Raw genomic sequence first — 13,985 nt, 5'->3', positions numbered from 1 at the left:
GCAAAAATCAAGAACTCTAACAACAACAGATGCTGGAGGGGATGTGGACAGAAAGGAACCTTACTTCATTGTTGGTGGGAATGTAAACTTGTTCGAACTCCTTTTTAAAAATGAGAAGCCCAGGCTCAGGCAGCTCACACTTGTGATCCTAGCTATTCAGGAGGCTGAGATTTGAGAATCACAGTTCAAAGCCAGCCTAGGCAAGAAAGGCACGGAGGCTTATTTCCAATTAACCACTAGAAAACCGGAAGTGGCGCTGTGGTAAGAGTGCTAGCCCTAAGCAAAAGAGCTTAGGGATATCATCCAAACCCTAAGTCAAAGCCCCATGACCAAACAAAAAAAAAAAAAAAGGAGGGGAAGGGGAAGAGAAAATAAAAAGATGGATGGAAAGTAGGAAGAAGGACAGAACAAAACACTAAAATTTTCCTAGACTAAAATAATAGGAACACAGTTCTTACAATGTTGGCTAAAAAAAGACTTCCCAAGCAAGAGAAGAAAGCCAAAGCAAGAAAACAAAGACGAAAAACAAGTTCAATTCTACGCCATACAAATTAAAAATACTCATATGGCAAACACATCAAAATCAGATTTGAAAGACAAACCAACAGACAGAAATATGTAGCAACAGTCAAACAAATCTCCTAAGAATGAGAAATGATAATGTTATCATTACATCTTAGTAAACTACAAAATGATCACTTTGGTAGGAAAAAAAATAACATAAGGAAGAGAATCATCATAGTCACCAAAAAGAGAATGAGCTGTGGCCATTGACCTTCTAAGATGCTTAATGTCACCCCTGGTCAGATTAACAGTAATAAAGCAGTCGTACCTGGCACATTTCTGGAGATCTAAAAGATATATGGCCTTTTTTGTACACCTCATGGGCTAATGGGGAACAAGGTAAATGTTTTTTATTCCCAAGAGAAAGCATAATCTATGGGTGGTGATTAAATTCAAATAGGCTGGGACAAGGTACCTGAACTAAATGGTGTTTCAAATATAATTTAGGAAAAAGCAAATGGCCTAATTACCTCCAAATAGGGTCTCAGCCATGACACAGAACACACAATGGGACATTAGAACTTCTGATTAGGGACTTCAGGGAAAGTCACCTCATGAAATCCACTCATAAACACCACTTCTGAATTACCTCTTCTTCCTGACACAGTTCTCTACATTTTCCACCTAAACATCACCTTAATGATCATAAAAAACGTTTTCTGAAAATAAGATATAAAGAATTGTAAATATAGATGCATATATAACTGCATTTAAGTATATGCACATAAATTCTATATATGTATACATTCATATATGTATATACACTATATTTCCTTATACCTTATTATATAGCACACATGCAAGCCCACGCGTGCACACACAAACACATAGTGAAGTACTATTCAGCAGTAAAGAGGAATGAAATTATATCAGTTGCAAAAAAAAAACTAGGGAATTCAGCCTGGCACAGTAGCTCACACCTGTAATCCTAGGCTAAGATCTGAAAATCATGGTTGAAAGCCAGCCTGGCTAAAAAAAGTCTTACCTCAAATTAACCTCCAAAAAAGATGGAAGTGGAGGGCTGGGAAGGTGGCTCAGTGGTAGAGCGCTTTCCTTGAATGCCTGAGGCCCTGGGTTCGATTCCTCAGCACCACATAAGCAAAAAGAAAAAAGCCAGAAGTGGAGCTGTGGCTCAAGTGGTAAAGCACTAGCCATGAGCACAAAAGCTCAGGGACAGCACCCAGGCCCTGAGTTCAAGCCCCACACCAGCCAACAAACAAAAAAAGACAGAATTAGATATCAGAATGTTAAGTGAAATAAGCCAAACTGAAAAAGACAAACATCACATGTTCTCTCTCATATGCAAAATTCAGGCCTAAGAAAGAATGGCAGAAGTGTAAAACCAGGGAGCTATTTGGGGGTGAGAATTAGGAGGAGGGGGTTAGTGAGAGGACAGTGAGGGGAGGTAAATATGATTAGAATACTTTATATTTACATATGAAAGTAGTATAATGAAACCCACTAAAATGATTTTAGGGTGAATTTGATCAAAAAGCATTATACTCATAAACTGACATGTTGAAATGAAACCCCTAGATTCAACTACTTAAGATAAAAACTTTTTAAAAAGAGAGTAGGAGAGCCAGGCACTGATGGCTGTAAAACTAACTCCTCAGGAAGTTGAGATCTAAGGATCACAGTTTGAAGCCAGCCAGGGAAGAAAAGTCCTTGAAACTTAGCTCCAGTGAACTTTCAAAAAGTCAGAAGTAGAATTATAGCTCAAATGATAGAGCATTAGCCTTGAGCACAAAAAGCTTAGGAACAATGACCAGCCCTGATTTCAAGACCAGCACAAAGAGAGCAAGCAAGCAAGCAAAGAAGAGGGAGAGGGAGAGGGAGAGCGAGAGAGAGAGAGAGAGAGAGAGAATGAGAGAGAGAGAATGAGAAAGAGGGGGGAGAAATCAAAAGGGGTGAATGTTATCAATGCATATTATACATAGATATGAAAAGGTCACAATGAAATTCCTTTGTACAAATTAATATATGTTAAAACTAAACTAACCAAGAATAATTAATAGAATAAAGCTGAAGGGAAAGTATGTAATATCAACTAGATTTTCTGGCTAATACGGAAGGTTACTAAATTTAAGAAAAGTTCATTTGTGATTTAAAAAAAAAAATGTCCCAGCACTGCCCATGTTCTTACTCCCTGACCACTGAATAAATTTATGAGCAGTGCGCTCTGACTTAACACACTGAGTCCTCACTTCCTGTGAAAAGCTATTTGACCTACATAACAGCAATTCACAATGAAAAGTTACTGGATTGACTCTATGTCTGATCCTTACTTAAGACATTCTTAAACTGATTAAGCCAATCCGATTGTGTTGGTATAAAGTTCTTTTGTTTTTCCCTTTTCCCAAAGAAAAAGGCTAAATAGCCATCCAACCAACTCAGTTCCCAAATTTTGATACTATTTGTAGGCAGACAGAATAATTAAACAATAACTTATGGGTTAACAATGATTAAAAACCAATGTACTTATTGCCTTACTTATGTAACTGTTCTCCCCCACTCATCACTTTTCAATAATTTAATAATTAATATTCAATAATAAAATTAATAATTTATAATAATAAATCTAAACAGGCTAGATAATTGTGTAAGGAAATAATTCATTAAGTTATAAAAGATTGGCTCTTGAGTATCATTTGTGACACTTGTGATCTATGTGTTGAAAAAGCTCATCATTAACGATTCACATACTAGATTTTTCACTCAAATGAGAACAATCCCCTTCATTTCAATAATAAGACTTTGTAAGTGTCAAATGCTTACAGTGTGCTGAGCTCCTGCCTTACAGCTCTTTATACACTAACTCATTGAATTCTCCCTCTAACCTCATGAGGTTTTTATCCTCAGTTTACAGATAGGAAAACCAAGGCTTAGCTGAGCACTGGTGGCTCACACCTGGGCAGGAAAGTCTCTTATATCCAATTATCCGCCAAAAAAGCTAGAGGTTAAGCTGTGGCTCAAGTGGGAGAACACTAACCTTGAACACAAAAGCTCAGAGACAGTACCCAGGCAGGCCCTGAGTTCAAGCTCAAGACCAGCATGTGAAGAAGGAAGGAAGGAAGGAAGGAAGGAACCCAAATTTAAAGATGTGCAATTCTTGATTCTGCTTTCAAATAGCATTTGACTGCAGGACCCACGCCCTCCTCTGTAAGTAAGAACTGTTTCCTGCAGAGTAGCTCCATCTGCCAGCATTCTGTGCAGTAAAGTTTATAAAACATTTAAAAAATTCTCAAGCAACAGTGAAATAAAAGATCAAAGACTAATCCTAGCTACTAAGGAGGCTGAGGTCTGAGGATCAAGATTTATGTAGGAACATTAACCTTAATATCCAATTAACCAGCAAAACCTGGAAGCAGAAGTGCAGCTGAAGTGGTAGAACACCAAAAACTAAGGAAGAACTCAAGACTGTGAGTTCAAGCCCCAGTGCTGGCATACACACACACACACACACACACACACACACACACACACACACACATACACACACACACACACAAATAAGAACAAAGAAAATGTTAAGCAGTTTATAGCAGAAATATATATATATATCACTTTATATAACTTTATACAGCAGAAAAAGGAAATGGAAGGGGGACAAGGGGGGTGGAGAGGAAAGAAAAGGAAGAAGGGGAGAGGAGGGAGGAGAGGAGAACAATTAAGAAGAAAAAAGTATCCAGGATTTACAAAACAAATCCCTATGTAAATTACAGCACATGAACACAACAAAAGACGATGTCACTAGGGTTTTGAAAGACACAGAGAAAGCACATGGGAAGGATTTTTAAAAGGTCTCTCTACTTCACTGGGTACATATGATTTCTCAGATTATCTAATTTTCTAATGTCTGGATGTCTCTTTCCTTCTCCTCCTCTTTCTTCACGTGCTAGACTAATCAAATTTAAGCCTCTTAAGTACAGTCATTCCTTTTGTGTTTGGAAAGCTTGCCAGCTACCAAAATATGTAGACACAATTAAGAGATGAGGGTCAACGGGGAAACTGTCTCACAAGAAATGGTACCCACCACTTTGGGGAGGTGGGGGCCTGATGTATTTCCTGTTGGGAATTCAACAAAGCAAGTGTGACTGAGATGGAGTTTGCTTCAGAATAAATCATAAATCAAGACAAGCAACAATTATACTGTCTGCTATTGACCATGTGCCACTGGAAAAATGATTTCATCTGAAAGCACTTAGCCTTCCAATAAGCCAAACAAACTGCAGAGGAAGAAGAGTTGCGGAATATTGCTGTAATGCAAACTTATGAAAGAAAACTAAAAAATTAAGCAGAGGAAAAGTACACAAACAATGTGGCCTCAGAGCATTAGAGTATATAATGGAAAGCAAATCTAAGGCTTGTGGGAAATCCTTATTGCCTTTTGCTATTGCTTGGATGTGTCCCCCAAACATGGGTGTTAAAAGCTTGGTCCTCAGACTGTGGTACTATGAAGACAAACCATTAAAGGGTGGAAATTAATGGAGATGTCAAAACATGCCTTGGACTGTGGGACCCTGGCATTTTCCTCTTCCTTTCTCTCTTCATGCTCCAGCCTGAGGCAAGAATGTTGTTTTGCGTCCCTCGGGCCCAAAAAGCAAAGGGACCAACAGACCCTGAACTGAAACCCTCACAGCTGGGAGGGTAAATGAACCTTTCCTAGTCAAGCTCACTATCTCACCATCTCACTATCTCAGCAACACAAAGCTGCTTAATACACTTACACAAACTTACTGCTATGATGAATTCCCAGAGGAAACCTTCGCCCTGACTGAGGCCTTTTAATCATCGCTCCAAATATGAATCTTTTACAGAAAGATAGCAATGAGTGAATGCTTGAGAATAGATATTAAGATCCTTCTCAACCCACCTGAGTGTTTAACATTAATGGTCTTCCTCTGCTTTCTCTTGGTGTCAGTCACTATTGTCAAGATGGTCTTTAATTATGTGTATGTGTGTGTGTGTGTGTGTGTGTGTGTATTGTGGGGGTGTTTTTGGTCATGGAGCTTGAACTCAGAGCCTAGGCACTGCCCTGAGCAATTTTTCTCATGCCTGGCACTCTACCACTTTAAGCCATAGCTCCACTTCTGGTTCCTTGGAGATAACAGCATTCTGTCCAGGGCTGGTTTTGAACTGTGATCCTCAGATCTCAGCCTCCTGAATAACCAGGATTACAGGGATGAGGCACCAGCACCCCAGCTTTAATAATTATTATTATTTTATACCAGTACTTGGGCTTAAACACAGGGCCTTCTGACTATTTTGTTCAAGCCTAGCACTCTGTCACTTGAGCCACACCTCCACTTCTAGCTTTTTGGTGGTTAATTGGAGATAAGAAACTCTCCTACCCAGGCTGGCTTCCAACTTTGATCCTCAGATCTCAGCCTCCTGATTAGCCAGATTTACAGGCATGAGCCACCATCGCACAGTTCAACATGAGCCTTAAGGGCTCTTTATACAGGGGCTGGGAAGATGGCTCAGTGGTAGAGCGCTTGCCTTGCATGCCTGAGGCCCTGGGTTCGATTCCTCAGCACCACATAAGCAAAAAGAAAAAAGCCGGAAGTGGCGCTGTGGCTCAAGTGGTAGAGCGCTAGCCTTGAGCTGAAGAGCTGAGGGACAGCGCCCAGGCCCAGAGTTCAGGCCCCACGACCGGACCCCCCCCCCAAAAAGAGCTGTTTATACAACTGGAAAAAAAAGTCTTTGACTCTTATGAAAAAGTGAAATTGTATAATCATTTTGAAAACTGCAAATGTAATTAATATTCAGTCTATCATTTAAAGTCATATGCAATTTCCTTTAAAAAAAAAAACAAAAGCTTGTCTTCACAGAAATATACTAATCATAGAATGAAATCTGAGGAGCAACCTAACTTTCAATTTTAGGAACTACAAGAACCCAAGGAATAAAACTAAATGACATGAATGAGAAGATATGGGACAAATTCAGCAGATAGAACTTCTTTACAACTAGCTTAGTTTCATATCATTAAAAATTATATTAAAAGAGTCTTCAGAAACAGAAGATCCAGAGGCATTGCATTAGTCCCACAGTAAATTCTGCTTTGGACAAACCACCCATCAAGGGCACTGTGGGGCCAAAAAGGAAAATTCGAATGTCATGAAGAATCAGCTACTATCAAGAATGATTACCAATTGCATTTGTCATGATAATGGCAATTTGCTTATATAGGACAATGTTCTCTTTTTTAAAAGATGCACATTAGAGTTCTTAAAGATAAAATGTTAATAAGTACATATTTTGAAATATTTCAGTGTAAACATTAGGTTTGGGAAAAGAGATGAGACAATAAAAAATAATTCTAAAACAATGAACGTACATGGTTCAAGGCTTATTCTCTGGTGTCAAGGAAAATAGTTCATAGGACAAAATGATACATTTACAAAGAAACTTTCATAGTAAGGGGGCTCTCACAAAGTGCAAGATGTAACTTTTTAAATATGCATATTAAATTATTGGCCTTAGAAAAATGTACTAATATAATATTAGATTAAATATTTAGTTTTGGCAAGGTGCTGGGGGCTCACATCTGTAATCCTAGCTACTTGAGAGGCTGAGATCTGAGGATTATGGTTCAGAGCCAGCCCTGGCAGGAAAGTCCATGAGATTCTTATCTCCAAATAAACACCAGAAAACCCAAGTCGAGCTATGGCTCAAGTGGTAGAACACTAGCCTTGAGTGAAAAAGTTAACGGACAACATCCAGGCCATGAGTCTAAGCTCCAGTAAAAGCAAAGTAAACAATAACAAAAAAAGTTTAGCTTTGTTATTCTAGTGTCAAGAATGACAAGAGTAGAAAATTCGGAACTGTAACAATATTCCAGAATACTCGCAACTTAGAAAACATGCCTTGTTGATAGTCACCTTATTGTTTTTCCTGAAGGCTTACCTTCTATTCCCTATATGAAAATACTTCCTTTGTACATTAATAAAAATCTTTTGTTCTAAGTACATACCTAACAACTAAGTAAGCAAAGTTCACAAGTTTAGAAAGTATTGTGTGGGCTAAACAATATATATATATATATATATATGCACATACATATGTATATATAGTGTATATCTCTGTACACACCCTATGTATGTGTGTGTGAGTGTGTGTATGTGTATAATTTAGCCACTGGCTAAATGCTAAATTATAATAAATATAATATAATAAATGCTAAATTATAATAAAAATAGGGAACCCTCCCCCTCAAAAAAGAAAACATCATTCTCATTCAGACAGATTATAGACAGGTCAGATCTACAGAGCACTTGCTCTTCAAGGAAGCTACTGCCTTTGGATGAGGTCAATAGCAGCCTTTTCTATTTGGTCATGGAAATGTACAATTTAAACACACAGCATCTGCCTTTTGGGTATGGAAATAATAGACTCAAAAGTTTAACCAAAGTAAAAGGAGGAGCAGGAAAAACAAACCTGAGGCCGAGCTGCCTGCAGACCACCTCCGCATCAGCGTCGTCCCATTGGTCATCACAGACAGTGCCCCACTGGCCAGCGCGGTACAACTCCACTCGCCCCTCATGCCCACTGCTCCCTCCAACCAGGCGAATGGCAGGCAACGCTGGGCCTGGGCAATGAGAAGTTTACAGCCAGTTAAGTATGTTTGTACATTGATCCATGAGAGCTGGTGAACTTCATTTCTTCCCCTTTTCACTAATATTCAGTAATGGCAGAAACGTGCACACAGCTATCTACCTAGTATTACTACAGTAATATTGACCACTTAAAATACTGCAAGCCAGATGCTGGTGGTTCATGCCTCTAATCCTAGCCACTCAGGAGACTGAGTTGTTGAGGATTGTGGTTTGAAGCCAGCCCAAGTAGAAAAGTCTGTAAGACTCTGATTTCCAATTAACCAGCAGAAAAAGCCAGACAGAAATGGATCTGTGGTTTAAGTGATAAAAGTGCTAGCCTTGAACAACAAAGCTTAGGGACAGAGCCTGGCCCTGAGTTGAACTCCCAGGACTGCGTGCACGCACGCGCGCATGAGCATGCACACACACACACATACACACACACACACAATTAGTTCATCTCTTCCCCTTCCCAACAAATATAACGATTTTTCATTTGAAAGGCAATTAGCAAAGAAGTTGACTTATATTTTATTTTATAGATAAAAATTCTCCATGTATTTTCATTTACATTGCTACTATTTTCTATAACTAATATTTACACACATGATACTTGACTTTGTATGTTTTGGAAAAGCTCCAAGTTCTGGATGACGAGATAGTCTTAGTCAATGTAATTCTCAAACTAAAAATATGTATTAAAGAATTACTGTTGTGTCCTAAGGTAGAATCAGGGTTTGCTGATGTCATGTTCTCTTTTAATTGACCAGAAAGAAGTCTTTTTTTTTTTGGGGGGGGGTCCGGTCGTGGGGCCTGAACTCTGGGCCTGGGCGCTGTCCCTCAGCTCTTCAGCTCAAGGCTAGCGCTCTACCACTTGAGCCACAGCGCCACTTCCGGCTTTTTTCATTTTGCTTATGTGGTGCTGAGGAATCGAATCCAGGGCCTCATGCATGCAAGGCAAGTGCTCTACCACTGAGCCACCTTCCCAGCCCAAGAAGTCTTTTTTTATGCTTATTTCTAGGTCATCACAGCTTCCTGTGTTTGGTATATGCTTACAAATGACCTGAAAATCATCTTCCTAACACGATTATGAACAAATGAATAGATTACAATAGGTAAAAGGAAAAGAAGAGAAAAAGGTGGGCATATGGTACACATCTGTAACTTCAGCACTCAAGCTGAGGCAGAAGGCGCAGAAGAAAGAGAAAGGGGTGGGGTAAGAACACACACAAAAAAAGCAAAACTGAAGTCAAAGCAGATGGGCATATAACTATGGATAACTTTTAGAATGTTAGACGTTTTTATCAATGAAGGTGAACAAAGAATAAAAACAATAATCCACAAAAAAAGCAGTGCATTTCTATACCCAATTCATGTCATCTTGTAACAATACTGCGGTGAACACAAACTTGGCAAAAGATCATTAAGCAGAAAGATGAGAGTAAAAAAAGAACACAGGAAAAGTAGAAGATACAGTGATTTAACCTGTATCCCATGCATCCCAAAAGGATTATGGCTCTCAGAGATCACATGCATTCCCTCTCCTGTGCATTAATGGGGATTCCTCTAAACAAAGTCTCTATCTTGTGGTAGAATCTTGGTGATATATGCCCGCCTTCTAGATAATTATATTCCAGTAAAAACCATTGTCCTGCGCTGGCATTTCAGATCCTAGAACATCTTTTCCCAAAAAAATGCAAAGAACAATATTGTAAGTTGGGGTAGCCTCAGATTGTGGTCACATCTTAAAATACACTGTGATTTCCCCAGACAACCCACGCACCTATCTTAAAAGACAGCTATCCATTCCTCTACTTACATTCATATAAATACCTGGATGCTTAAATCATACTGTTAATCACCACACAGTTAATAAGAAGCTTGAAAGAATTCCTATGTCAAGCTAATGATTCATTTTTAGGAAATGTGCTACCTACCATCCAAAGATGGGGAATGTAATTATATTTCATTATACAAAGTTGTATTTTGCCTCTCTTTTTAGCTTTCATCATGATTTTCCTCCTACCAAAATAGGTGTTTATTACTGAGTGCATATTTCCATATTAAAATTTTTTAAAATGAGTCACTATTTGAAAATCAAATGGAATTCAAAGAGTCAGATGCACTTGCAATGAGAATTCTTTTCTTCTTTCTTTTCTCTCTCTTTCTTTTTCATGTGTTGGTGGATGCCAATACTAGGGATTGAACTTAGGCCGTCAAACTCTTTCTTAGCTTTTTCTCTCAAGGCTGTGCTCTACTGCTTGAGACACACCTCCAATTCTAGTTTTTTCCTGGTTAATTAGAAATGAAGAGTCTCACACACTTTCTCCTTTGGCTGGCTTTGAACTGTGATCCTCAGATCTCAGTTGCCAGGGATTATAGATATATGCCACCAGTACCAGTTGTTGTTTTTTTAAATTTAATTTAAGTTTTTTTCACTTGGGTACTAGGGATTAGATACAAGGTGGCATTATACATGATGAGCAAGTGCTCCACCACTGAACCATTCCCCTAGTCTGAAAGATAATTTAACTGTCAAATATGATTAGTTCGATTTATTTCTTATTTAAACCCAAGAGCGTTTTTTTTAAAAAACTGTGTAACTGAAAGCAGAGAATTTCATGTTAAGTATGGAAAAAGCTCCCCATGACAGCAGCTGCCATCTCCAAGGTCACACCGCCCTCCAGATGTCTCCTTCACCCAGCAGCATATTTTCTTCATCTCCTTGACAACAGATACTGCTCAATCATGGGAATCCAATCCAATCCAGAAAACAGGCTTTGCTTTGTGTATTCTTTTACCTCTGGAAATATGAGATCCATCTTAAGATTTATCAAATGGAAGAAAAATTTCTTATCGGAGCACTTGGACTTACAAGGATGGAAGAAATCAACAAAGATGGATGTGGAAGGAAAGGAAATGGAAAAGACTGGACTATATAAATTTCCAGGGAATCAAAACATCAGATTAGAACTCAGATTGGTTACCTGGCAATGTCATCAATCCTGAAGAGTTTTTTGTATGATGCCTTTACAACGAACAATTTACTTCATGGGAGTCCAAGACTAGGGGATTGTGATTTAAGGCCAGCCCAAGGAAAAACAAGTGCATGATTTCATTTCAAGCCATTACTGGGCATGGCATCATGTTCCTGATCCAGCAAAATGGCTGAATCCAATGTCCTAAACCTGTCATCCCAATGGACTCTGAGAAGCACAAGAAGGAGGATCACCATCCAGGCCCACCCATACATAAGACTGCAAAAACAATCAATAGAAAAAGCAATTGGGGGCTGGGAAGGTGGCTCAGTGGTAGAGTGCTTGCCTTGCATGCATGAGGCCCAGGGTTCAATTCCTCAGCACCACAGAAAAAGCTGGACGTGGCACTGTGGCTCAAGTGGTAGAGCACTAGCCTTGAGCTAACGAGCTGAGGGACAGCGCCGAGGCCCAGAGTTCAGGCCCCACAACCGACCAAAAAAAAAAAAGAAAAAGCAGTTGGAAGGGTGGTTCAAGTGGTAAAGCACCTGCCTAGCAATCACACGGCCCAAATTCAATCCCCAATCCCCTCAGAAAGGGGGAAGGGAGATATGAATAGCTATGTACAAGAAGTATGCCACAGGCCCCGTAAGGCTTAGATTATACTCTGAACTTAACTAAAATCACTCTGAGCTATAAGTCTCTCTAATTCTGTGATTTCTATTATGTAGGAAGAGAAATTTGCAAGCTTCAAGATTCCAGCTCAATACTGTAGACTAGCACTTTCAAACAGATGAGTCTTACTTCCAACAATGATGATAGAGAGAGAAGAAATCATTTGCAATGTTTAAAACCATATGTTCCAACAAGTATGAAATTAATAAACAAAATAATAACATGCAGATGGGATCTGCTTTCAGCTCATCTAATCCACATATTTTTATAGATAAGCTCTGATGTGCACAAACTGATACTAAATTTTAAAAAGCCTCCACACTTAGCTGATTAACATGGCAATCTCTGTAATTGTCCCCTTGATACAGTTTCCTCAAACAAATAGCAAGTACTTGGGAGCTACCCAAAATATCAGTGGGTCCCCATGACAACAAAGTTGTGTTGTTCAACTTCTATCGTGCAATTTCTTGTATGTTAAAAAGGAAAGTCACTAAAAGATATTATTACCAACCATATTGGTTTATCTAAAGTTTATGTTTGCAGGGATAATAGTTCATATCCTTTCATCCATCAAAAGACTGCAAAGCCAGGAGCTGGTGACTCACACCTGTAAGCCTAGCTATTCAAGAGGCTGAGATCTGAGGATTGCTTCATAGCCAGCCTGAGCAGAAAGAAAAGTCCTTGCGCCTCTTACCTCTAACTAACTACCAAAAAGGCCAAAAGTAGAGCTGTGACTCAAGTGGTAGAGTGTTGGCCTTTGAGAAAAATCAAGAGTGTGAGGCCCTAAGTTCAAATACTCTAAGGGCATGTGTATGTGTGCGCACGCACACACACACACACACACACACACACACACAAACACACAAAACAGGACAGGTAAACACACTATAATTATACTGAGTGTTCTTATTCTCATTATGTCATATAAAAAAACTTTATTTTTTCTGATTTTCAAGGGCAATAAAAACATCTCTGTTTATGCACACAAAAAAATGGCATCAACACCAAGAAATGAATTCATTACATTGGCTGGCTCTCAAAGGAAAATACATCCTATCTGTGTGAAGGATTCAATATTCATTAATAAAAAATCAATCATGAAAGACAGATGCTGATGGCTAATGCCTGTAATCTGCACTACTAAAGAGGCTGAGATGTGAGGATGGAGATTTGGAGCCAGCCCACTCAGGAAAGTCCAGGAGATTGTTATTTCTAATAAGCCACACCAAAAATCTGGAAGTGGAGGTATGGTTCATGTGACTGAGCACCAGTCTTTTTGTTTGCTTGTTTGTGAAGCGCAAATAAAGGTTGGGTTTCTCCACAGACAAAGTAGCTCACATTGTCCATAATCATTGGATGATAGCATCAGCCTTGAGTGAAAAAGCCAAGAAAGAGTGGGAGGGTCTGAGTTCAAGCCCCACGACCGGCACACATAGCAATAAGCAATTCCAGGCACATTGCTTTTAGATTCTGAACTTAATTCCTTCTCCCACCAATTTATCCTTGCCTCTCATTAAAGCAAAAGTCATTCATTTTAATGTAATATATTAACCTTCTTTGTGGCTCTATTAGCACCAAAACTCTGAACAAACTTTAGGCCTTTTTAATTTTTATTTACACTTTTATTTACATTCTTAAATTGTGAATATCTCATAAAAAAACATTTTGAGTGAAACTGTACAACTGAATAAATGATTTCATGACAAAACTGAAGTGCATTTGGATGCCATTTGTTTACAATATTAAGAAAAATATTAAGATCATGCCTATCAAATACCAAATTACCATTTCAAATGACTAGACTCCTTTAGTCAAATTCCAAGCAGTGTGGTAGAGCTAGTAAAGAAATTCTCTGAATGTTCCAAATAGAAAACATTGTGCTTAAATTCTCTTTGGCTCCAAGAAAAGTTTGTCATGGAAAACAATGTTTTCAAGTAGAGTGCCAAGTGAAAGAGTGGAGGGAGAGGGGAGAGGTAGGCAGGAAAAAAAAGGCGAACAGGCATTTATGTATTCTAGAATTTAGGGGAAAGCTACAATTCTAAAATTCAGGCTGAGAAGGGAACCCTACTGCAGTGTTGGTGGGAGTGTAAACTTGTTCAACCACTTTGGAAAGCAGTATGGAGGTTCCTCAAAAGACTTCACATAGAGCTCCCCTATGACCCAGCAATCC

At 38.9% G+C, this 13,985-nt stretch overlaps 1 protein-coding gene across 1 annotated transcript in view; it reads right to left on the bottom strand.

The window, feature by feature from the left end:
- The window catches only part of Prss12 (protease, serine, 12 (neurotrypsin, motopsin)), a 74,221-nt gene that overhangs the window by 44,444 nt on the left and 15,792 nt on the right, over nt 1–13,985 (bottom strand). The window contains 4 exon segments of the mRNA XM_013023734.1: nt 8,008–8,159; nt 10,796–10,848; nt 10,851–10,909; nt 10,911–10,968. Of these exon segments, the coding sequence (XP_012879188.1) occupies nt 8,008–8,159; nt 10,796–10,848; nt 10,851–10,909; nt 10,911–10,968 (322 nt within the window).

Source organism: Dipodomys ordii, unplaced genomic scaffold (genome assembly GCF_000151885.1).
Source record: "Dipodomys ordii isolate 6190 unplaced genomic scaffold, Dord_2.0 Scaffold70, whole genome shotgun sequence".
NCBI lineage: Eukaryota > Metazoa > Chordata > Mammalia > Rodentia > Heteromyidae > Dipodomys > Dipodomys ordii.
This window is presented reverse-complemented; position numbering and strand designations above follow the sequence as displayed.